Raw genomic sequence first — 26,473 nt, 5'->3', positions numbered from 1 at the left:
TTTAGTATAGATGATTTCGAATTATTATTTTTCTATTTATTTACAATGTGAATAAAATTAATATGTTTAAACTTTTAGAGTTATTTTATATTAAATATTATTATTTTTGGTATTTTTTTGGGACTGAAAATATTAAAATTTATACAATTTATTTTCTCTTTAAATTTTTGTGCTTCTTTCATAAACTTAATCTTAATAATAATTAATTATATTTTTGTCTTTTTTTATGTTTAACATTTTGAGAAAACTTGAAGAAATCATATAAAAAAAATGGATTTAATTGTGTTTCAAAACTTATCGTCAGATGTAACTTTAAATTTGATAGACGTACTATAAAAAAAATTCAAAACTTGTTTTTCACAAAGCTCTTAGTTCTTAAATTAGATGAAGATAACAAGCAATCTAAAGAGATAATGGATAAGATAGATTTGCACAAGTTATTTCTATATTGGTTCTTTTATAAACTATTGAAAATTGAATTTTAAATTTAACTCAATCTCATAAAATCGACTTATAAGGTGAAATTTGCATTCACTTATATACTATAATATGTCTTAATTTCTAGTCAATTTGGGATCTATAACACACCTCCTCACGCCGAGAGTGACAACTCGTGCGTGAGACTATATATTTATGGATGATCCGATGACGGCCTGATAGTAAGTGACCTGATAAGCTCAACAAACTCTCATTATGATAAACTTTAAAAGACTCAAATATTGTACCGTATGGGACTTGCTCGACCATTTTTGTTGAGCTGACCGACCCAAAGAGATAGTCCAACAACACTTGTATCATGGCTAGCACGAAGGCTTGTCTCGACCAATATATAACTGAACGGGCCCAAACTCAACAAGATGGGCCAAGCCCAATTCGCCAGTTGGCCTAAGGAAAAAAGGAGAATTCATAAAATACTGATAAAACCCAAGTGTGACATTTAGAGAATAAAATCCCGTAAAAACACGATTAACACTCTATTAACGTGATTTTAATGCACAATATCCCTGATTATATTATATAAATGTTATGCACAATATCCCTGATTACATTACATAAATGTTCTAATTTACTTACACAGTATCCCATTGTTATATTACATAAATGCTTTGATTTATATACATAATATTCAAATTTTATAAAAAGATATTATAGTATGTCACATTTAAACTTGGAGAAACCAACATCAAAGATCCAAGTTCATGAAGGCTTATAAGTAGATGACCACTCACAGAGAATAATCTCAACTCATATCTTGCGTTATACTCACTACATACACAAAATTTTATGCTCTTAATGATTTGAGTGTCAGAGTATTTTTTGCAGGTAAAGCCCCCTCGTACCTTAGAAGCCGAATCACTAAGAGCTTGAAGGGAGAACACTTGGAACTCTTCCAGATTTCGACCGACCTCATCTCGACGAGAACATTCCCACCATGGGGTAGGTAAAATTGTTCCTATTGCCACTCTCACTGGAAAACAAATACAAAAGTTAGAATCATGAGGCCTACCAAACAAACAACCACGCCTGACGACGGAGAAACATTCACTCTGCAGCAGGTCATAGAGACGATGCAGGCCTTACAACGTGAAAGCGAGGAGTCAAGGAGACAAACTCAGGAATTACGAGCGGAGCAGGAACGCCTCTATGAAGAATCCTAAGCCGAGCAACAAAGGCTGAGAGACAATGTCGAGACCTCAAGGTGACTAATGGAGAACGTCATCAAAGCACAAGAGAAAAATAGTTTAAAATAGGTGTGGGAAGCATGTTTATAATATGTGCAACATGTATCACAGAATATGACCAATATTTTGGATAAATGAGATTGTATCATGAGAGCTATTGCTACATTTAATAAATGACCATATTTCCTTTCAACTATACTATTTTGTTGTGGAATATTGACACATGATATTTGATGTACTATTCCTTTATTGACAAAGAAATTAGTCATGAAAAAATCAGTCTCATTATCACTTATTATTTTTATTACTGTCTCAAATTATGTTTGAACAAAAACAACAATTTTTTCCAAAATCTTGACAACTTCAGATTTTTGTTTTAAAATAAAAATTCGTGTGTACCTCGAATAGTCATCAAGTATGATCAAGAAATATTTATGATCAGAAATTGATGGTTTTGATTATGGTCCTCAAATATCTACATGGATCAAATCAAAACATTTATTTGATTTAGATGTAGTAATAGGAAATGAATTTTATTTTTTTTTGCTTTGCAAAATGACAAACATCACAAACAAAAGATTTGTTATATTTAAGAAAAGGAAACTTATTCTTGATAACATCAATACATTTATTTGAAACATGACCTAATCGATCTAGATCACTAGCATTAACATTAACGATATTGATGGTATGAGTAGATTTGATAGGTTTGATTTGAAGTTTTTGATAGGATGAGATTCTGAGTGTATAAAGTTTATCTTGCATCTTAGCAAAGCCAATCATCTTCAAGGAGTTGTTGTCCTGAATGTGATAGCCATTAAAGTCAAAGGTAAGAACACAAGATAGTTTATCAATCAGTTAAGGATCAATAAATGTGGTAAGTAGCACCATTATCAAGAATCCAAGAACTGAAGGAAGAAAGAAATTTATTACCATTTTGTGTTGTCATGTTGGAAAGAATAACAAAGACTTGATTAGAAACATTGTCATTGGATTTTGACTATTGTAAAAGAGCTAACGATGTTTGATATTGCTCAGGAGTAAAACCAATTTGTTGAGACTCCACTTTTGACTTTTAACCTTTATGATTTTGCTCATCATTATTAAAATTTGTATTATAAAAAACTGCATTAGTATGACTATGATCATGGTTCTTATTTTTAAACTTGAAATGGGGGTGGAAAGTCATGCTTTCTATAGTAAGTATCAACGATATGTCTTGTTCTTCCACAATGACTAAAATTTTTAGAAGTATATCATCTCCATAGCTTCCTCTTCCATAATCAACACCTCTTCCATAGGTTGTAGCACTGTTTTTATAACCTCCTTTGCTAGTAGCAATCATTGCCTTGGATTGATCACCAAAAAATTGTCTCTCTTATTGTGTAATGAGAGAGCAAACTCTATTAAAGGATGGAAAATGATCCATCAATAGGATTTGAGTTCTCACAGTCAAATAATTATCTTTTAGCCCCCTTAGAAATTTAATAATGTGGTCTTGTACTTTATATTTAGAGACATTCACAAGAGCATTGCAGGTGCATTTATAGGAACATGAACAAGTAGGTACTGTCACATCCCTATTTTTACCCATATTTTCTACTATATTATACATATAAACATATGTTACTTTCTCATATTTGTATCTCAAAAGATATCCCTCTTCATAGGGATTTAATATATACACAAAAGTCTAAAATAAAACATTTGTTCCTCTGACTACTCACTAAGGAGCTTTGTCACCTGCAACCTCATCTGCTCCCGTGTAAATTAACACGATCATCACAGATTAAAGAAAACAAACACAAAACAAAACACAGGGTAAGCTAGCTATTTTTAAAACATCAAATATGAAACTTTATATCAACATAAACCATCAATATTCACACATTTTCAAAATTTCATCAAGTGTCTATTACATTCATAAAATTCATATTTCATATGTCGGACTTCTACTGACTCATAACACATAGACTCTTGACTCTACTTCCGGAAGACTCGTGCGTTGACTTAGACTCAGAGATCTGCACCTGTCATACTATTTCACTGTGAAATCCACATAGTTATGCGCATAAAGAATCTCAATATCATATCTCTCCTAGTATGACAGGGTTAACTCATATAACAGGTCAAGTTAGTTATCTTTCAAACAACTTACCCATTCATATGAACCTCCTTCGACTCTCACCACCTGAATAACTTCATCTATATGATTTCATTATCTCAGGAGAGTCAGGATATCTCCTTCTAGACGAATCCCTAGTCAATGCACATCCTAAACAATCTTAACACGGTATTTTCTTTCCTGAAAATACTATGTTTTGATTAAAAATATATTTTAAACATCAAAATCTCCCTCATCAAACAATCAAATCATTCCACAATTTAGAATTTCCAAAACACACAACAATTCATTCACTAATCATATAAATGTCTTGAATCAAAAGGATTCCAAAGTGTATCTAAATAACATCAAGTTTTACTATCCAAAAAGAGAGACAATAAAAGGAGAATGAAATAAAATTATCTTCCAACTACAACTATATCCAACAGTATTTAATAAAAAAGGATGAGGAAGCCACAACATGAAAATTAAAGTTTGATCACCAATTGTTAAACCCAACAACTAACTTATCTCAAAAACACCAGAATTCAGATTACAATAAACATAGCTCTCAAAATAATCAACTCATAATTTACTTTAAAAATTGTCACAAACAATTTTAGTTCATAAACTGAATCATAAGTAAATATTCAAAATATATGCTTTTTAAATCAACCATCATTTGAAATCACACAACCACTTCTCATCAAACCTCTCACTTAAGTAATTCAACAAAATATTCAAAAAGAACAGTTCAACTCATTTATATTATCATTCAAACACTTTCAATTCTCAATCACAAACAGTTTCAACAAATTATTCACCTTAAAATCAATATAAAAGATTTAAAATCAACCATTTCAGTCAATATATTACTTTACTCTTCAAAAGAGACAATCCTGCAAGCAAAGACAATTGGAATTGGTGACCACGTCACCCCCACATCCAGAATCTTCTAACCTAGGGTTTTAATTAAAATAATAAGACTAGTTTCCCTTACCTGAACTTTAGCCGATGCTCACTAAAAGCTCCAAATCTACCAAAAGCCTAAAGGATAGTCTAACCTGCACCACAAAGTTCTGATCACAAATCTAACTATATCACTAGGACCCTGATCTAACAGAGACTAATTCTGAAGATAAAAACCTCACATGCAAACTTAAACTAAAAGGCACCCTAACCAGATCAAAACTAACTTAGAAAATGAGCCAAAAATGAACTTACTCTATCTAAGATTCTGATCGGGCAATCTCGTAGAGTTCACTGCCAAGAGTCCAATGGCAGACTCCGATCGTCAAACTGATGAGCAAGGAAATCAGAATCTTAGAGAGAAGGGAGAAGAAAGAAAAAGGGGAACAAAATGAACTTACTCTATCAAAGATTCTAATCGGGCAGTCTTGTAGATCTCGCTGCCAGGAGTCTAATGGTGGACTCCGATTGTCAAACAGATGAGCGAAGAGGTCAAAATCTTAGAGAGAAGGAAGAGGAAAGGAAAAGAAAACTTCTAGAGAGATGGTGGTTCTTTTAAAATGAAACCTGAATAACTAATTTTCTATTTATATAGCTTTTTCACTTAAATAATAAAATATTCAGGTGTCATTTTAATTGTACCATTTCTACTCTAAGACTATTTTTCTCGGTCCTTACAGTTACCGGACGAAAAAGATCAAGTTCATCCCAAAGAGTTTTTTAGTTGAGTGAAATAATTTGTAATTGTCATCATCTCTTGAATATCAAAAATATGAATCATAACCTTGAGAATTCAGGAAACAATAGTATATCGACTCTCTGCCATGTTGGAAATAATGAGTTAGTATGATTGGGAGCTTATACAGTTCCATCAATGAAACCTATCTTGTTCTTTGAAATGAGGCTCATTTAAAATGAACGAGACCACCCATGGGTAAATGTAGCAAGGTAAGGTGAACAAAGATCTTGTGAGGTATCAACAACTTCACTCATGGGTAAATGTAGCAACTAGAGCTCGGATACCATATTGAGAAATGAACTTTAAGTCTAACTCAGCCTCATAAAACCGACTTATAAGGTGAGGTTTTCACCAACTTATATACTATGAAATGTCTTAATCTCTAATTGACGTATGATCTCCAACATAAACAATAAACTACTTCTAGTTCTCGATCAATCGATCAAGTTTCACTAAGCAAATTAACACTACGAAGATGCAAATGGACCTGAGCCACTCCTAAAACAACTCGATTATTATTTGAATGTGCAACCACTCCTGGTTAAAATCCAAGTATTGTTTGGACCCCAACCACTCCTAGCTAAATAATTTCTGTTCTTTTTTCTTTTTTCTTTCCTTCTATTCTTTTTAATGGATTGACTATGAATATTTTTATAAATGAAAAATTAATATTAAATTATATATTTAATTGATTTGAGATTTTGTGCAAATGGGTTATATTATATGTTAATGTTTATTGAAAATGATGAAATTATTATGGATTTAGGGTCATACATTTGGATGATGTGTGAATCTTTGTTTAAGTAATGTATTAAGTATTGACACATGTTGTAAAAGAGATCATTTTGTTTCACTAATGGTCTAAGTCACATAAATTAAAATATCAAGTGGTGAGAAGCTGAGAATGGAGTTCTTGCACATCGTGACATGTTGCAGAAATTAAAAGTTGTTATCATTATTCCGTAACATATTAAAAATCATGGATGACAATCAAGGGACGAAGACAAAGTGCATGTTACGAGCTGACCATCAATATCCAGAAGATATTACTCTTTTGTTCCAGAAAAATGAATAACAATCTGCTATGTGTCATGTCCAAATGTACAATAGAGAAAATTCAAATTTTGATGTTCAAGAGTTATCCACTTGCCAACTACAATGTATACTACCTACGTTATACACAATAAGACTAAATGAATAGTGATGTGATTGTGAGGAGTTTCAAACTCTCCACCTTTTCCATGCTCTATGTCTTTTATACTATAAAAACATTACATAATTATTATTAACAATTTAAAATTGCTCCATAAATCATTTAAGTGTATTAACAACTAAAAATTACAAAAATGAAATTTATATTTAAAATATTTTTATAATAGAATTTTAACTATTTTATAAGCGTATATACAGATTTTATAATACATATGCAGTATTAATAGCTCTTTCGGGCATTCTTTAACTATACACAATTTTTTTTTAGTAAAACAAATTTGTTTTAGAAGCATATATAGGATGAACATTTTCAATCTAATATCGTATTTCTAATATACAATTTATACTCGTAAATTTATTTTAAAAAAAATTATTTATAATATATGTGCTTTTAATTAAAAATCGAACTTTTCACATACTAAATTAAAATGGTATCTTTCTCTAAATTAAATTTGTATTTCTCTAAATAGACTTACACCTTTATGTTATATACTTATTAAACACTTATTCTTTCTTTCTATAACTCCATTATATTATATATTTTATATTTCCTATGTATCTATGTGTATCTTAGGTGTTGCTCACTAGTTTGGATGTAGATGAATCATTTTCCCTTATCCTATATTGCCCCCTACTGCAATTTTGGCACCGCTTACACAACACATCACTGACAACAACAAAACTAACTTTAAGGAAACTTTGACCCCATAACAACAACAACCAAACCTGACAAGTGAATCATGAATTCTGAAGAAACCATCATCCATAAGGAATGTCTAATAACAACTACCAGAGTTTCCGTTTGCAACCAAACCTCGTGTCATCTCACTTCAATGTCCACGTATTCCTCTAACACGTGACTCCCCCTCTTCATTCCACGAAAATAAAGAAGAAAAAACCACTCTTTTCCTTTTACTGTAACACCCTTTCACATGCTACCCTGCTTTTGCTTTATGTGTTACGAGTTGTAAAGAGCCAAATTTATTAGAAGCTATGTTGAGGCTTTACGTGTGTATTTTGGAGGCCAAGGACCTTCCCGTGAAGGATACATACGTAGAGCTTAGACTTGCCAAGTTCAAGGCCAAGACAAGGATTTTGACGAACAAGTGCACCCCCATTTGGAACCAGGAGTTTTGTTTCAGGGTGCATGATGCTGAGGACGTGCTCCTTGTGTCTGTTGTTAGTCATGTGAATGAGTGCAGGGTGACCAATGGTTATGTGGGTTTCGTGGGTGAGGTACGGATACCTGTAGCCTCAATTGCTTTTGAGGATAAGCAAACCTTGCTGCCCACCTGGTTCTCTCTTCAAAGCCCCAAGAGTGGAAAATTTTTCAATAAATATTGCGGTTTGCTTCCCTCACTACATTACTTACACACACTAGCATTAACATAATCATCTTTTCTACTTGTTTGTGTTTACCACATGACATGAGTTTAATGTCTATACATACACTAACAAAAACTCATAGTAGATATGATTCTAATGATTTTTTCTTTAAATTCAATAAAGTTATCATATATAATGATTTATATGACTTGTGACTAGATACACAATTCTATAAACTTGTCGTTGTACTAATAGTGTATGAACTATTCTCTCTTACTTTATGTTTCTTTTAAACCACTCTTTTATTTCTGTGTAATTTTGAACTGCTTTGCCATATGTGACTGATATTTAGCTCAATGTCTTGTATAATCAGGGAAAATTCTCCTTACTGTTTCTCTTCATGGTAAATGCTGTGCTTCTTTTACCAAGCATAAGCATCCTCCAAATTCAACTTTTGCAGTTGAGAACTCAAAAGACTTGGAATGTCTTCACACTTCATGTCGGGCACCTTGTGATAAAATGGGCCTAGGCAAACAGTTGAAGGTTATTGCTAATGTTGTGCATAAGATTTTCAAAAAGAAAGAAGGAAACTCAAAGACCGGGGATTCTTCAGAACTATCCACTATGTTATCTGATTGTGAAGATAGTGTTCAGGAAGATTCATCTCCTTGCAGCTTTGAAGAAGCCCTTGCACTAATGGAATCAGGAGATAGCAAACCTGAGATGCCTGAAAATTTGTCTGGCGGTGTTTTAGTAGACCAGATTTATTTAGTCTCTCCAAGTGACCTTAATGTGTTTCTTTTTGCACCCAATTCACAGTTTCGTAAAGATTTGGCTGAACTGCAGGGAACAACAAATGTGCAAGAGGGACCTTGGACATGGAAAAATGGAGACATGTCAAGTTTAACACGAGTTGTTTCCTATACAAAAGCTGCAACAAAATTGATTAAGGCAGTCACTGCCACTGAGGAGCAAAAGTACATTAGAGTGTGTAGAAAGGAATTTGCTATACTTGTTAGTGTAAGTACACCAGAGGTCCCATATGGGAATACATTTAGGATTGAATTTCTTTACAAGATAATGCCTGGTGGAGAGGTATCTTCAGGAGAGGAATCCTCCCATCTTGTTGTGTCATGGAGCATTGTCTTCCTCCATAGCACAATGATGAAAAGCATGATAGAAAGTGGGGCAAGACAGGGTTTGAAGGAGAGTTTTAGCCTGTTCTCCGAAAAACTAGCGCAGAATTTTAAGGTGCAAAATAAGGCAAATTTTTCAGACAAGGAACATTTTTTAGCAACTTTGCAAACTGAAGACCAGTGGCATTGGTGGCAGGCAATTACATACTTTTGTAATTTCACTGTGGTTTCTACCATTTTCATGTGTTTGTATGTGGTGGTGCATATTCTATATTGTGGTCCAAGTCTACCCCAGGGCTTGGAATTTAAGGGTCTTGAATTGCCAGATAGTTTTGGGGAACTCATTATAAGTGGAGTTTTAATCACCCAGTTGCAGCGTGTTTATAATATGCTGTCTCACTTTGTTCAAGCAAGATTTCAAATGGGTAAGTAAAAATATCATTTGAACATATTATTCTTGTTATCTCTGTTAAGAGACTTCATCTGAGGGATCACACTCCTCTTCATTTTCCTCTAATAGGAACTGACCATGGCCTCAAAGCTCATGGTGTTGGATGGGTTCTTACAGTGGCTTTAATTGAGGGGGTTGACTTGGCCTCCTTGGAATCAGAAGGGTTGTCAGATCCCTATGTAGTTTTCACTTGTAATGGACAAACAAGATCAAGCTCTGTCAAGCTTCAAACGTCGAATCCTCAATGGAATGGTTTTGCCTTCTAACTTGTTAATAGTTATCTAATCTGCAATAACTTGCTTTGATATGGATACATCTTCACTGAAATTGTCTATTTGTATTGATACTTATATGCAGAAATATTAGAGTTTGATGCTATGGAAGAACCACCATCAGTTTTGGATGTGGAAGTTTTTGATTTTGACGGTCCATTTGACCAGGATGTTTCACTTGGACATGCTGAGATCAATTTCCTAAAGCACACATCAACTGAGTTGGCAGACATGTGGCTCTTGCTCGAAGGAAAACTTGCTCAATCTTCTCAGTCAAAGTTGCACCTGAGAATTTTCTTGGACAATAATAAAGGAGTTGAGACAATCAAGGAATATTTGGAGAAGATGGAAAAGGAAGTAGGCAAAAAGGTAAGCATTAGCATTAGGAATCTTCTTTGCTCCCTTCTCCTTGCCCCATGCACATGCCTTCGTAATTGGTATCATGCAGTTCAACCTAGCCTACTTCATTTTTTTCTACTTGTGTCATAGAACATTTAGACCTATTTATTGTATATAACTGAGTATCTGAATGGCAGTTGAATCTTACATCACCACAAAGGAATTCTACATTCCAGAAATTGTTTGCATTACCTCCGGAAGAATTTCTCATAAAAGATTTCACTTGTTACCTCAAGAGAAAAATGCCTTTACAGGTACGCAAGACATCAAAAGGGAGATTTGCTCTAATAATATGAAATGTTGACTTGATGCATAACAAGTTATATCCATAATGTATACAAAGGATGTTTTCCTGCTATAGGGTCGACTGTTTCTTTCAGCACGGATTCTGGGGTTTCATGCCAATTTCTTTGGACACAAAACCAAATTTTTCTTCCTTTGGGAAGATATTGAAGAGATACAAGTGCTTCCTCCCTCATGGGCAACATTAGGAAGCCCTACATTGGTCATAATTCTGCGAAGAGGTCGAGGTCTTGATGCAAGGTACGGTGCAAAGACTCAAGATGAAGAAGGGAGACTTAGGTTTCATTTTCAATCATTTTCTTCATTTAGTGCTGCCTCCAGGTATGAACAAGGCATGCTTATATTCCTAATCTCATATATTGATGACATCTATTGACATCTCATTTTGTTTCCACAAAAGAACAATAAAGGCCTTGTGGAGAACAAGAATCCTAAACCCCTATCAGAGAGAACAAATTACCGAAGAACATGAAGATCAAGAAGGCTTTGTAATTCCAGAAGACTCTGCATCTATCTTAGAGAATGAAGAAAAAATGTCCAGAATTTTCTCTGCAGAACTACCAATCAAGGTAAGCTACCAATTAATAATACCACAATAAAACTAAAGACAGAAATGGCCTCTTTAAGATTAGTTTATGTGTAGTAATAAGCTTATCTAGCTCTATTGAGTTGTGTTACGTACTCTGGCTCAGATGATATCTGTGATGGGAATTTTTGGTGGAGGAAACCTGGAGCATAAAATTATGCAGAGAACAGGATGTATGAACTATGAAACTACCTCGTGGGAGCTAGTAAAACCTGATGTCTTCGAGAGGCGTGTTTCTTACCAATTCAATCGACAAGTGTCAGCTTTCGGAGGTGAAGTCACATGCACACAACAAAAATGCCAAAATGCAAACACTGGAGGTTGGACTGTGATTGAAGTTATGGCTCTTCATGGTGTCCCATTTGCTGATCACTTTCATGTATGCTAATTGGAAACTCAAACTTCAATTGTTTTGTGATAAATTAACTTAGTTCATCTTGTTCCATTGAAGGGTACCTAATATTCATTGCCTGCAGATTCATCTTAGGTACGAAATTGAGAAATCATCTCTTGGTGAATGTGCTTGCAAGTGTGATGCTTACATTGGTGTTATGTGGCTTAAGAGCTCCAAGTTTCAGCAGAGGATCAACCGGAACATAATAGCCAAGTTTAACCTTCGGTTGAAGGAAATATTTGAACTGGCTCAGAAAGAGATTTTGCTTATGTCTCAGAACTCAAATGAATAAGGATTATGTTAGGGAGGTATAACAAATGTACTAGGCAAAAGAAAAATGAGTTTCCTCTTGAACAATTAACATTCTGAAATATATTATCAGCTATGATTTTTGTATTATTTTATAATGCTTTGTTCAAACTTTATTTACTGCTTTCTGTTCATTAAACTGTGTGAGAAAGTTTGAATGGAAGAAATTAGAGGAAAATGGAATGACTAATTATTAGAAGTGTGAGATATTCGTTTAAATATTTATTGATTTTTTATAAAAAATAGTAAAGAAAAATATCGTATGATAAGAAATTTGATGTTTAATGTATAGTTTTTTTTTTTTCAATATCAATCAACAATAACTTGATATATAAATAATACTCAAGTCACATGCTTAACGTAGCCTTTATTTCTGTGATGCATTGAACAGTACAATAACCCATAATTGTGTTTAGAAGTTATAACTAATAGAACTATATCATAAATATGAACATTTTTCAAAAGAAAAGTTGAATCCAATTATTTTATTATAAAATAAATTGATAAAGTCAATCGGTAAAATGAATGATTTTTAAAGAGTTTTTTTGTTTTTAAAGAAATAGAACATAATAAATTCCTAACATGTTTAGGAATGATGGGATGGACTATTATAATACACTGATTGATAGGTTATGTAAGGAAGGATAAAACAAGCTAAGAATATCTATTACTTACTTAACGAACCTTAACAATGGATAACTATTACTTAGTTAATGAAGTAGAAAATACGAAATAGGTGTTCAATTTTATGACCCAAATGGAGTAACTCTTGATATTTTGATGTTTACAATTACAGTATCATGATTAGTGAATTAATTCATTAAAGTATAATCTGCTGAAAAAAAAAAATTTGTCATGGTTATATTGTAAAAAAAAAAACCATTATTTTGGTATTTAGAATTTTGTATAATTTTGTTCTTGAAATTATTATAAAGAATTATATTTATGTGATTCATTAAGAAAAAATACGGGTAGATTATTTATTTGACGGACTGGTTAACATAATTAGCATATTTTTAACTTTTTTTTTCATTCATAATTTTTTCTTCTATCCTTTTATTCTAAATTTTTTTAATATTATCAATTCTAAATTTTATAATCTTTAATACAAATTTGTATTATGGATTGTGAGATAGGAAATATTATACTATTCGAAACACAAATTTTAACTTATTTTATAATTTGGAAAATTTCTGAATTTCACATTCTAGAATTAAAAAAAAACAATCAATAAAAAATATTAAAAAGTAATTTGAATATTTTTTGAAATATGGGATGCAAGAAGAAAAACATGGAGAGTGCAGAAAGAAATTACTCAAAATCACTAATTCATAACACTTTCACAATGATAATAATTTTTTTAATATTTAATAGTATTTTTTTTTTTATCTTTTTCTAAAGTGCATATATTGTTTTAATTTCAATACATGATAAATACAGTAAATCAAATTTTATTTTTTTATAATAAAATTTAAATATATTATTATTATTATTATATATAATATTTTATATTATTTTTTAAATAAAAATAATAATCATATATTCTTTAAAATTTTGTATATATTTAATAAAATATTCTATTAATCAATTTATTAGTATGATTGAAATTTTATTTTATTTTATAAAAAATAAAAATATTTTTATATTTTTATTTATTTATATGTTATTATGCAAGAGAATAATATTATGAAATTATTTAAAAAAATAACTTAAATTTTTTTTTCAAAATTCATATTTAAAAAAAATATATTAATTTAAAAAATATTTTTTATGCAAATTTATATATTAGTGATTTTGAGCCATGGGCCTATGCCGCACAGCCGACATTTGTGATAAAGTTGAATGGCAAGGGTTTTGATTCAGAGGAGAATGGAAAGTGGCACGAGGAAGAGGGTTGTGTCACATGCATGTTTTGATGTTTGTGCAACACATGCACCTTAAATATTAATTCAATTCATCAACTTCATACCACACACAAAGCTAGGCCACGTGTACGATTCCAATAAGAACACGTAATATAGCATGCACATGATAGAGTTATTATGTTATTATAAGGTACCTTTCCACGTGCCATATCACAAATTAGTGACTTCAATTTTTCACTTAAATAATTTTTTATTGTTTACCGTTTTACTTTTCTTTCATTCTCCATTATTTATAATTTACATTTCTTTTCCACTAGTCATCTCTTTTATGCATTTTCTATTTCTACTCAGTTTTGGGAGTTTTGTTTTGGTGTTCTCATGCTCTCTTCAACTCTTTAGTACACTCTTTTTTTTTCAACTCAATGTTTCTCTCTCTTTATCCGTTTATCTGAGTTAAATGTCTTTCTTGTTAACACTCTTTTATAATTTTATATTTTTAGGGATTTACACAACTTCTGTAATATATTTTCATTTGATACAATTTGTAGAATGAGAACTAAATTAACCAACTTTTGTACTAATTTGGTAAAAATCTACAATTTTGTTAATCAATATTTTTTTTATGAAGATGATAAACATAAAATTTTATATTTTAATTTTTTTTTTCACACAAAAACATCACATTTGCACTATTGTCAGGTGTCTATCCCAACTCATCCAAGATTACAATGAATTTTTATTATTATAATAATAAAATAGTGTATTGATTTAATAAAAAGATTTCACTTCATCAATTAGTGTATTATGACAGTGACAAATATGAAGTTTTATAATTTAACTATTTTTTCACACAAAAGTTTCACCTTTCCAATAGTGTCCTGTGTCTACTCCAACTTATGTAAAAGTTGTATGACTCTCCATTAACATAATAACGAAGTGATGTACTAAACTAACCACTAAATTATCTGAATCTGTAACACATGAACTTTTGTAATAAGCTCTTTCAATCTTATTTATATGAGTCTTTAACCAATACTCTCATATATATATATATATTGTTCTTATATTATATATTATGAAATATCATAAAAAAATAAAATAACTCACGTGATTTAACTAAAATCTTAAACTTTATTAATCGATAATTCTAATAAATATCATGTACTTTAATATTTTCTTCTTCTAACACATATAAGAATAACTTTTGTGTCAAAAAAAATAACTAAATTTTAAAAAATATGAAGTAATGTGAAGGTGTACACTTGCTATTTGTCATATGGGAATGTACATTTAACCTTTTCTTAGTTAGATTTATGAAATTTTTCTTTACTTTAACTTTGAATTTTAAATAAGTTTTGAATGACATTTTAATTAATGAATTTATGTGGTATATATCACGTTATTGAAGTGTTTGCAAAACTCACTAATTTGGTTTGTGATTTTAACGTATAAAGGTGTAATATAATATTATTAAATACTTTGGTATTATCATTGTCCCGACAAACTTAGATAACGGAATAACTTTATCTTTATAAATTTAAACACATTATATAAATATTATAAATGTTTATTTATAGAAATAGTTGATAGTCTTCGATTACAATCTTATTTATGTGAATAAGTATTTGTATTAAAACATGAGTTTTAATGTAAAATAAATAAGAATAAATTAAATTACGTAAAATAACTTTTTTTATAAAAGATGTTGAACATTATAAGATTATAAGGAGTCTTCAAGAAGTAGCCATTTTTTCCATTTTCCCATCCTACTCATTTAACTTGTTTTCCAAACCTCCTTCATTTATAAATAGGAGACCTACCTAGTGTATTTGACAAGTTGAAATTAATAGAAAAAGAGTTACTCTGCACAAATTGTGTGAGGTGTTAGTGAGGTTTGAATTCCTCTTAGCATTTAGGTCTTATCTTGTGAGTATTGAGAGCTCTCAAGTGGCGACTATCTTCACTTATCTTGGAGGTCAATCACACTCCAAGTGGCATGTTCCACTTCTCAAATCCATCACATAAGATTTCTCCTTCCTTCATCTATTCTTCCATTGCCATTCCATTTTTACTCTTTGTATCATGTTCTTGTTTGGTTTTCCTTATTTCCATTCGACAATTCTATTTTGGTTTCTTTTCCTTGTTCTTTAATTTTGCACCTTCTAGCATCATTTTCACCTTATAATTATCTTTTCCTTTTGCCTTTGTAAAATTAACCTTCACATCTACTTAACCACTTAGTTAAGTTAATGTCCAGTGGGGATTTTCCTAAGGTCTTCACTCTTAAATTCCTAAAATCTCAATCTAAGTAAAATGTCACACCATAAAATGAACAATCCTAAAAATCAACTCACATCACTAACTACCACTAAGCAATACTACATTGACCAATGCTGCAAATTTATGGTAGTGGAATCCAAGACAAATAGACAAGTAGCACATTGCATACATTATGATAGTGCTTGCCAACAACGATTGCGAACATCTTTTAGCAAATTCAGACATCAATGAGAGATAAAATAATTGAAGCACCTCATACTTATTTCTTAATTATTTTTTTCAGGAACACCTAAATTTGGACTCAATCCAAATTAATCCAGTTGTGGTAAATTCAGTCAAGGCAAACCTTTCCATCCTAATAAAAGTGTAATTGTAAAAATAAATAGTCATCATGGTTATTTTGTGATGTACAAAAAAACATGAATTACTAAACAAAGTGATCTTACCATGTAATTTAGCGATTGAGAGGTATCATATAATGATCTTCCAAGATGGTTGCAAATTGTACAAGAAAGTTTTTCGGACACAATTGTGCAAATATTGCTTCACCTTATCTTTTGGACAATGTTCAAGACACCTAGTGTTACATCTTGGAATGCATACTTTGGTCTTTCCACTCATGCAATGACGAATTTAATTATTGCAATCCATTGCCCATGATGATGGCACGTCTTTTCCCGGTGGATATGGTTCTTCCAATTATTGCGAAAATATGTCATGCCTCAATTGAATATATGTATGATAACTAATAGAGAAATGACCATATTCTCAACATTACAATATGAAAAGGTTGGATGGGAAGCAGATGATCTCAAGCGAGCTCTTTTGTCGACTGTAGCCGGCGGAGCTGCTTCATCATGTTGGTAGCCTCAGGATTGGTTTGAGCCATGATACTTATAAACAAAAATCAAATTCAGCACGGTAAAAAAACTTAGGAAAATAGGACTTAAAGAAATTTCTACATATCAGAAAAGTCTACCCAACAGTGGGACGATTGATACACTGCAAGAATCCTCTATGAAGGGAGCCTCTTCGGTAGTTGATAAAAAACATAGAAAATTTCTCTATCTTGCGGATCATAAATGACTTCGACGATGACTTATACCGAGTGGGAGACCAAGTCAAATAAAAAGAAAATTTGTTTTTCCCTTGAGATTATAAAAATAAGGTTCCCCCTTTGATTCGATGAATAGTTTGGAAAATCTACCTTTAATTTTTTTTGTAGAATGAGGTCAAGGGAGCAAAAATGATATTGCTCGACCGACTGGACAAAGAAAGTCAACCCACGGGATTGGGCAAGTGGGAGTTGTAGTAAAAGAGATTGGACTGAGGAGACAACTTTAGTCCAAATAAATCATAAATAAGCGAAAAGACTTGCAATGCAACCCATGAATTGGGATGCAGTTGACTTGGAGCCACGTTGAGAATCCTAAGGACTTCTCTTGTAAACTTGTGAACAATTAAACTCACGTGGAGGTTAGCAAAAAGACAACAATAAACATAAAGAACTCTTGACTCGACCCCTCCCGACCATGACAGACACTTTCAGAGGCACTACAACATTCATTTGTAACAACGTCTAAAGGTGAGTTTGACTTTAACATGACACTCTTGATACGAAGTTGTCAACCGAGGACGAGCCTCAGGGTGATATGCTCAACTACATGAGGATCCACCCAGTCGTAACCAGCCTGACGAGGTGGTAGGATAGCAAGGTCGGTTGCCCCACTAAGGCCAACCAACCGCCCCAGTTTGTTCCCCATCACTAACGAAACCCCCTAGAAGAAGAAGACAAAAACTAAGACTCGGAAAAAAGACATCACTAACCTTTTGAATAGAGTGGAAAACACCACACCACAATTCGATACTCAAAATATAACTTGGTATTCGGAGTCAGAGAGAATTATCAAAGAAACACACATGAAGGGAACCACTATTTATAGAGGTCCTACTACGAGAACGCGAAGCGTCGTACCCCTCAGAACCGTTAGATCTACTCATATCTAACGAGTCTAATCGTAGCGACTTAAAACGTCACGACCAGTAGAACCAATCAGACATGTTCGCATCGAGTAGTTACACTTCTCACTTTAAAGAAATGTCTTGAAAAGCGTCCCATCAACGTCGAATTTGTATAGACAAGCGTTCAGTCCTGTCTCCTCCAACCTCGAAACACAAAATAGTCATGCTAGACCCTTCTGGAAGGATTTTCCCTCAAGCTTGAGGGTTAGGTGTACCGATCAGGATCGAACGGTCCTATAACACCCGATATCAAGTGTCGACCGACCAAATCGAAGCCGATAGAAGAAGGAGAGCACTACCAAAATAGAAGAATGTATTGCAAGTAATCTCTAATCCCATTACAAGTAAACTTTTATTTTTCTCATTCTTATTCACTCTCTTCTCTAATAAAAATATGTTTCTTTCACCAATAATAATACATAAAACGAATCTTTCTTTCTTATGCACAAAAATAATTACTTAAAAGTTATAAAACATAGGATAAATGTTTTATTTATACCCTTGTCTTTCAACATAACACAAGTCCAACCATTTGGGTCGCTTGAAGAAATGTATTGACCATTGATTGCTTAAATTATAATCATTATTTTTTAACTAAAAAAACTTTTATTTTTATTTGTTGATCCTTTTCAAACTTCAAGAGACCAAATATAACCGTATTTTTTTTCATTTAAAATTTGATTAATTTGTACATATCTTTGTGATATACAACTAAAAAAAAAAATCAGATATTGTTTGATTTGGACCTAAAAAGACGAAGGAAGAGAGAGATAGGAAAAAAGAAGAAGCGAGTAAGCAGTGAGTGAAGTGAGCTGTTCCAGATTCCATATGAACTTTTACTTAACTGAAGCAATGAAATCAGAAGTCACTGTCCAATTCCTAATTCTTGTAACTAAATCAGACAAAATTTCAAGGACGATATTCTCAACGCTGCATTGAATCGATTCTATATTATCCCAACTCATCACAAATTCCCAATTCCCAAACCCCAAAATCTCTCTCTCTCTCTCTCTCTCTCTCGCCATGGATCCCAACCCTGGAACCTTTCCCCTCCTCTCCTACGTCATGTCGCGCCTTCCTTCCCTCACTCCCAGACCAGCCGCCGCCGCCCCCGCGAACTCTGACTCCGACCAATTCGACATCGAGCAGCCGCGCGCCCCGGAGATCCTGGGGCAAATGCCGCACCTCGCCGACCCGGACCTCATGGCCTCCATGGGCCGGGCCGTATCCCAGGTGGCCCAGGCCCGAACGGTCCTGAACCTGATCGGGGAGCGGCCCACGCACGAGGAAGTCGACAGCGCCAGGGCCAGGCTCGCGGAGTTCGAGGCCCAGCTGTCCCACGACCTGGAGGAGATTGTGCTCCGGGCCCGGCCCGCGGAGATGGAGATTCACGGGTGGCGGGCCCAGCAGGCCGAGAAGGAGAGGGAGTGCCGGGAGCTGGCGGAGACGGAGAAGCGAATCTGGAAGTCGGTGGTGCAGCTGGACGAGATGCACGAGGCCTACGAGAAGCTTCTGAAGGAGGCGGAGAAGCGGTTGGTGAAAATGTACGAGATGAAGGAAGATGGTGATGGGGATGTTGTTGGCGAGGAAGTGAACGAAGAGGTTGTGGGAATTCTTCAAGAGGCCTATGGTAAGGGAATGGAACGCGTCAATCTTTCTGGACGCCAATTGAAGCTCTTGCCTGAAGCATTTGGTCGCATTCCTGGCTTGCTCCTGCTTGATCTTTCTGCCAATCAACTCTCCGTAACTACTACTTCAACTCATTCCTTTCTTTTCAACCCCTTTCCAAACACGCTAATAATACTCACCATTCTATTTATCATACAACATCATCAATCAATTATATTTTGTTTCCATAAATTTATCAATTAGGCTCTATGAGAAGAAAAAATAAGTATAATTATTTTAGTTTCTTGTATAAACTAAATTGGGTTAATTTTAAATGGAGACACCCAATGCATTTTATCTTATTATTTTTTTTTCTCTTGCAAATGTTTATTCCTGATCCCAGTTTTTTTCCGTTTAAGCTGGTAGTGACATGTGTCTTTGTGCAAAATTGACTAATAAGCTTGTTCATCTCTCAAGATGCTGTAGATACTGCGACACAAATTTCTAGTTAATGTTAGCTCTTATTTTGAATGTGGGTGTTGTGTTTCTTGGTTTACCATTGATATGTCTAAAATCGTGCCGTAGTACTGTTTTGTCTTAATAATTTAGAACCTTGAGAGAAAATAAGAAGTTAAAATAAGCTTAAATATTTCAATTTTTATAATAGCTCTTTTTAACTTTAGCGTTTGCATAAGTTAATTTAATTTGTTATGAGAAAAACTTAATTTATTTTATCTTTTTAACTTTTTCTTTTATGAGCACGCTATTAGAAGTTTATCCAAACAAGTTTTTAACTGCTCCACATACATACTAATAAATATTCTGTGCATCAATAGGCTATTTCTGATTCAATAGCTGGACTGCAAAACCTTGTGGAGCTTAATCTGTCTTCAAATCTTTTGGAGTCTCTGCCTGATTCAATTGGGTTATTACAAAAGTTGAAATTGCTCAATGTCTCTGGAAACAAGCTGACTGCGCTTCCTGATCCCATCTGTCACTGCAGGTAAGTTAGAAATTCATTAGAGTAACACGATGTTATGGTCACCAGTTTTGCTATGCCTTGTGATTTGGTTCTAATAGACCACCAGTCTGGCTAGAATAGTAAAATAGGACCAGTTTTGTGCATGCATGATCAAAAAACTGTTTTTTTATTCAAATTGTTGGAGTGTCTTATATCAAGATTATATGGATTTTGTCATTTTATTTCTGCGTCTTTCACCATTTTAAAATCTACGTTCAAACAGTGTACAGTATCTCCCTCATCTCATTTTTCAAAACCGGTACCAGAAATCATACTGGAGTCATTGAGGAATTTGTTTAAAATATAAAGAATATCATTGATTGATCTCCTATTATATTGAATGATCAGGTCATTGGTTGAGTTGGATGTGAGCTTTAACAATCTATCATATTTGCCAACAAACATTGGATATGAATTGCCGAACTTGCAGAAACTCATTATTCAGTTGAACAAGATTCGGTCTCTTCCCTCATCTATCTGTGAGTTGAAGTCCTTGCGCTATTTGGATGCTCACTTCAATGAGCTACATGGGCTTCCTATTGCAATCGGGAGACTGACTAATCTGGAGGTTCTCAACCTGAGCAGTAACTTCAGTGACCTCAAAGAACTACCAGAGACATTTGGTGATTTGACTAGCCTCAGGGAATTGGATCTCAGCAATAATCAGATTCATGCACTTCCTGATACATTTGGGCGCCTTGATAATTTGACCAAGCTAAACTTGGAGCAGAATCCTCTTCAATTGCCACCAATGGAGATTGTAAATCAAGGGGTTGAAGCCGTAAAGACCTTTATGGCCAAGAGGTGGCTTGATATATTGTTGGAGGAGGAGAGCAAAAGCAGCCAAGAAATGCAAGAACTAGAACAGGGTGGTTGGTTAACACGAAGCACCTCCTGGTTGAAGAATGCTTCTGGAAATGTAATTGGGTATATTGGAACTGCCGTTGGAACTCCTATGTCGCCCAAATCTCCCAGAGACGCATATCTTGATCAGCAGCTATGAGGTAAAGGTCCAACTGTCATACCTGTATTTTCGAGAAATAATGTACATACTATGTGCTGCTAAGCAACAATTTCCTGCTACTCCTTCCTTTTGTTCTCTGCCCCACTAAAAATAACGTGGGTTGCTTTGCTTACATATACTTTTGTTTTGCTGAGGCAATATCTGGATGAGAAAAGCCAGTATTAACTTTCTTTCCCAAACTTTTTTGTATTAGGTGGAATTCATGTAGATTTAACTAAATATGTGACTCCCATTTTTAAATGAGGGGAAATTATGAATTTCTATCCTGTTCGGATTGATAGGAAGAAATGAAATAAAGTAAAATGAAATGAAATGGTTTAGAACTTGGTCTCTTATTAAAGTTAGTGTAAAACACTTATAAATAGAAGCTCGGATTCATGCTATTTGATGGTGGAGGCATAATGATATTATTTTGAATGGGCGTGTTCTGGCACTTCCGTTTATAAGAGGTGGAGTAAGGTTAAGGTTTAATGGATTCCTCCTTGTGAAGTTGAGATTGCTGTTATTTGTTTATATTCAGATTCGCAATTTGCGGTTAAGATTGCCATCTTTTGGTTGCAAATTGCAATCATCCATGTTTTCCGAGAGAGAGTCCAAACAAGAAGTTGGTGATAGTTTTAGTCAAATATGGGTTAGTTATCCAAGTTTCTAGACATGTTTTTAAGGTTGTTCCCGATTGTATTTATCTCCGTACATTACTTAAAACAGCTTAAAAAAAGGATTCCGAATTCAGTTTTTATTTTATTTTACTAAGGTGGTGTAATTCCTTGGACAAATTTTTTAATTTTTTTATAGATATCAATAAATTGTGTTTAAAAATATGAAATGAAGAAATTGTGTTTTCAAGCATCACTTATGACTTAAATTAAGAGTAATTTTAAATCGTATTATATTTTTTTATTTCTTTTAGAAAAAATGTGATTAGAAGTACTATGATTTCAAATTTTTTTAAACACGTTTTTTTATATTTTTTAATTTTTTTAAATCGTGTTTTCAAACATGTTTTTTATTTAAATTTAAAAAAAAGGAGTTTTCAAGTACACTTTTATTTTTTTCCTTAAATCATGTTTTTATTTTATTTTCACATCTTTAATAATTTTTTTGTTTAAATATTTAAAAATTATTTATTATTTTATGAAAAATAAAAATTAACTTATAGATTTTAATTTTAAACTAACTTTTTTTATCTAATTTGTTAGTACATATAATATATTTTTGCATAATGGGATTCATTAATTAAATTACACAAGTTATTAATGTAATTTAGGAAATAAAAAATAAAAATTAATTAATTAATTTAAATAAAAGAATTGTTGAGATAAATAATATAAATGAAGAAAATTTTTGACCAACAATAAATTTGATACAAATTTAACAATATTTATTATTTTCATAAACATTAAAATGACAATTTTGCAAACATTCTAAACCATAAACTTAAGATTGAAACCAAAGGCAAAGATGGTGTACGAGTTGGGTTCTATACAATCAACGTCGGATCAAAGTTGATCGAGACCATTACACTTAAATAGAGGACTAACGACTAATCAAAGGTCAAACATTAAATAGTGTATTCTTAATTACAAATTAAATCCTTAATTAGGTTCAATAACGAAGGATCCATAATTATATAAATAAGCACATCTCCCAAAGGATTATGTACGTCATCATTTAGTACTAAACACACTGAGTGCCGAGTGTCGAAGTTTAACTTGAGCGTATGAGTATCTTTTGCAGGTACCATCCGAGTCCGAAATTCGCAGAGACAAAAAGTGAAAGAGTGAGAGGAGCAGAAGGAGTCCGTTCGAGAGGAAGAAGGAAGAACAAATTGACCGACGGAGAGGAAGTGAAATAGTTCTCTAATTCCTACCCCGTTTGAGAATATATTTTAAATAAAAGCAAACTTTATCCTCCTTCGTTGTTATTGTGATTCCATACAAGTGAACTTTAAAAGGTTTCTTAGGAACATAGCTCTAAGCTCGAATAAGAGATGCAACCATGCACACAATTTGAATTTAAAATGTTGTCAGCATATATCCGTACTACTTCTCTTTATCCCGTTCACTATCATTAGTCTTCACCCTCGCAAGCATAAAAAATCAAATAAGAACAATATTATTTTATTTATAAAATTTCTCCTTTGTAGCTATATCCGGCTAATTTAAGCAAAACTAAATAATGTACATAATAAGGAACTAGCGCTCCACTGAAGCTCAATGACCTTGGACACACAAAACATCTTTTATAAGTGCATTGAGGTTCCTATTGGATCCACCTTCAGCGATTGCTTGGTCATATATACCCTTAAGTTCTAGGGCCCTCTCTCTGATTTCTTTACTCTTTTCAAGATCCATAAACTCTCCAATCACTTCCAATATTTCTTTGTGTGTTATCAATTCTTCACTTTCCAACTCATCTTTTTAACTCCCACCCATTCTTCCACACTTCCAAAATTTGTCTACTGTGTCACTTGGTCAAAGAAAAGAGAGAATATCAGCCTTGGAATACCAGCAAAAACAGCTTCCAGAATGGAATTCCACCCTCAATGGCTCCAAAATCCACCCACAGATGGATGTGACAAAACCTTCAATTGGTCACACCAAGGCACCACATTCCACGAACCACTCCCAAGTAACGAACATGATAGAAAGCTTCTACATATAGTAAAGACTAACACTAAGATATACTTAGACTAATAAAACTAGTTACCAAATTTTTTCATTTTTATTCAGAGAAACCTTGTTATCTGAATAGATGATTGAGTATGGTATTGGATCTGTCTTAACAATACTATCCCCTCCAGAAAACATTTTGTCTTCAAAGTGGAATCTTGAAGCCAATTGGGTCACAGATTAAATAGGAGTTGTACACTTTGAATATTAGGTTTAATTGGTGGAGAATGTTGGAGGAAAATGAAATGTATCATTTTCAGGATATTGTTAATATTGAACTCAGGTTGGGTGGAATAATTATTAAATTTAAGTGTGGAAGATTATGTGAGGGGCCGTAGGTTTAATCGGGGGAGGCGCATGCGTATAACTAATATTAGGTTTATGAGTGGGATGAGATATGCTCTTCAGAATCATCTACCTCATTAAAAGCCACAAATTCAAAGACACCAAAGAATTATAGTGTGTATAAATTAAACTTGTTTGGTTAATCTCAGTAATTACAGAAAAAAGTTAAAACTTGTATTAAACATGAAAACCTGGAATTCCCAAATTCACTGTTTCAGAAATCTTTCTTGTATCTTGAAACAAGCTAAGTTAGAATCACGGACAAATTCTACTACCTTTTTTGAAGTTTATTGTGTACAAATTTCAAAACGACCGCGATGAATATAAACAGTTACTGGTTTAAGCACTTCAAAATCTGAATATAAGTTGAAGCGAAAACTTATCAAATAGCTTAAAAGCTTAAAGTCCGAACAATTAACATGTCTCATATAAGATAATTTTATAATTTGCAGTGAGATTAGAAACTTTACCTAAAAGATCAGCCTTCAAAGCTCCGTTACGAAACCAAGCTTCGTAGTTGATGTAAGCTGAGGAAAAAGGAAGGCGACATGGTCCAAACATTAAAAAATTAAATTTTAAACTTAATTCAATTCTACAATAACATATAAAATGATATTTACAAAAGTATTTATATATTAAAAAATATTGTTATTTTTAGTTCACATGTAATCTTCAAAAACTAAAACTAGAAATCTATGTTGATAGGGTATGACATGGCCACCACGTGTCCTCTTAATCCAAGACTTTCTGTGAGACGCAGACTCATGATGCTTCAAGCTAATGTTTGATTCAATAATTGCTTCTTCTGTACTACTCTTTTTCACCACTCATCATTTTTCTTCCCACCCCCACTAAATACTTACCCTTCTATTATCACTAAAAAAAATTAATTTTATCAGGAGATTTTTTAGAAGAGGTTATAAGAACCTCTAAAAAAAATTAATTTTACTAGGAGTTTTTTAGAAGAGGTTATAAGAACCTCTATTAGTACATGGGGTTTTCATAACCCCGATAAGTTCCTAAAGTTTTCTTAAAAGTAATATTTTTTTACTTTTTTCAATACTTTCTCATGTTTTATTTTTTCACACACTACAATCTTTTTCAGATTTTTACACCTTCTTCATTCAAAAGTTCAGCAGCTCTCTCACTGTTAAACATTTCTCCCTATTCTTCAGCTCACGTTCCTTCAGCTCTCTCACGTTCCTTCAGCTCTCTCACGTTCTCATTCTTCCCTTCGTTTTTGTCCTAGAAAATCATCTTCAGCTTCTTCATTCTTCCTCTGAATTGAAGGTTCATTTCTCACTCTGCTTTTGTTATATTAGGTATTCATTTTAGTTTTTTGCTATTTGACTTTTTAAATTTGGTTTTCATCTTCTCCATTTCTCATTTTCAAAGCTGCGGTGCATTTTATACCGCGTTCGTGCCTCCAGTTTTTCTCAAGGATCGAATACAACTCTTGGAACACTGTCTCTGATTAGTCTCGGTACAATCTTTTTTCATTGTTTCTTATAAATGTTCTGGATGTTGTGTGAAAGGATGTTGTGTTGTTGTATAGTTCTGCATAATGTTGATGAATTCTGTTTTTTTTTTTTCTGTTTTTTGTTTTGTCTCTGCTGCATCCTATTTTCATTTGCAGTTTTTGGCCTTTGAAAAAGTTTAGTTGCTTCTGTTTTGTAAAATGTACTAGTGCTACTAACCCGTGCATCGCTCGGGAAAGAAATACAGATATAATTATTAGGTACAATTATTGATGA

General features: G+C 33.0%; 2 protein-coding genes and 1 long non-coding RNA gene across 4 annotated transcripts; 2 read left to right on the top strand and 1 right to left on the bottom strand.

The window, feature by feature from the left end:
• The first annotated feature begins 7,494 nt into the window (after nucleotides 1–7,494).
• LOC137822003 (C2 and GRAM domain-containing protein At5g50170) lies at nucleotides 7,495–11,972 on the top strand. 2 transcript variants are annotated; one of them, XM_068626870.1, is made up of 9 exons: nucleotides 7,495–8,051; nucleotides 8,406–9,593; nucleotides 9,689–9,871; nucleotides 9,977–10,260; nucleotides 10,428–10,544; nucleotides 10,652–10,914; nucleotides 10,994–11,162; nucleotides 11,286–11,558; nucleotides 11,656–11,972. In XM_068626870.1, the coding sequence occupies exons 1-9, from the start codon at nucleotides 7,700–7,702 to the stop codon at nucleotides 11,863–11,865; spliced, it is 3,039 nt and encodes a 1,012-aa protein (XP_068482971.1). In that variant the 5' UTR covers nucleotides 7,495–7,699; the 3' UTR covers nucleotides 11,866–11,972. The 2 variants fall into 2 exon arrangements, with proteins under 2 accessions (XP_068482971.1, XP_068482972.1); XM_068626871.1 differs by having other exon boundaries at nucleotides 7,611–8,051; nucleotides 8,493–9,593.
• Nucleotides 11,973–18,751: 6,779 nt separating this feature from the next.
• On the top strand, nucleotides 18,752–21,959 carry LOC137820659 (plant intracellular Ras-group-related LRR protein 9-like). The gene is made up of 3 exons (XM_068624842.1): nucleotides 18,752–19,792; nucleotides 20,494–20,660; nucleotides 21,027–21,959. The coding sequence occupies exons 1-3, from the start codon at nucleotides 19,073–19,075 to the stop codon at nucleotides 21,679–21,681; spliced, it is 1,542 nt and encodes a 513-aa protein (XP_068480943.1). The 5' UTR covers nucleotides 18,752–19,072; the 3' UTR covers nucleotides 21,682–21,959.
• Nucleotides 21,960–23,794: 1,835 nt separating this feature from the next.
• Nucleotides 23,795–25,559, bottom strand: LOC137820658 (uncharacterized). The gene is made up of 2 exons (XR_011082665.1): nucleotides 25,190–25,559; nucleotides 23,795–24,356 (listed from the first exon to the last, which is right to left on the bottom strand). It is a non-coding gene; the product is annotated as an uncharacterized lncRNA (long non-coding RNA).
• Nucleotides 25,560–26,473: the final 914 nt, after the last annotated feature.

Source organism: Phaseolus vulgaris, chromosome 9 (assembly GCF_000499845.2).
Source record: "Phaseolus vulgaris cultivar G19833 chromosome 9, P. vulgaris v2.0, whole genome shotgun sequence".
Taxonomy (NCBI): Eukaryota; Viridiplantae; Streptophyta; class Magnoliopsida; order Fabales; family Fabaceae; genus Phaseolus; species Phaseolus vulgaris.
The sequence above is the reverse complement of the archived record's forward strand: the minus strand, read 5'-3'. Positions and strand labels throughout refer to the sequence as shown.

Bases quoted from the DNA above. Each gene is read 5' to 3' on its own strand.
- LOC137820659 (XM_068624842.1), top strand. From the start codon at position 19,073: ATGGATCCCAACCCTGGAACCTTTCCCCTCCTCTCCTACGTCATGTCG. The intron at 19,793-20,493 runs GTAACTACTACT...GTGCATCAATAG, and splicing joins TTTCTGCCAATCAACTCTCC to GCTATTTCTGATTCAATAGC. The intron at 20,661-21,026 runs GTAAGTTAGAAA...TTGAATGATCAG, and splicing joins GATCCCATCTGTCACTGCAG to GTCATTGGTTGAGTTGGATG.
- LOC137822003 (XM_068626870.1), top strand. From the start codon at position 7,700: ATGTTGAGGCTTTACGTGTGTATTTTGGAGGCCAAGGACCTTCCCGTG. The intron at 8,052-8,405 runs GTTTGCTTCCCT...TTGTATAATCAG, and splicing joins ATTTTTCAATAAATATTGCG to GGAAAATTCTCCTTACTGTT. The intron at 9,872-9,976 runs GTTTTGCCTTCT...ACTTATATGCAG, and splicing joins GTCGAATCCTCAATGGAATG to AAATATTAGAGTTTGATGCT.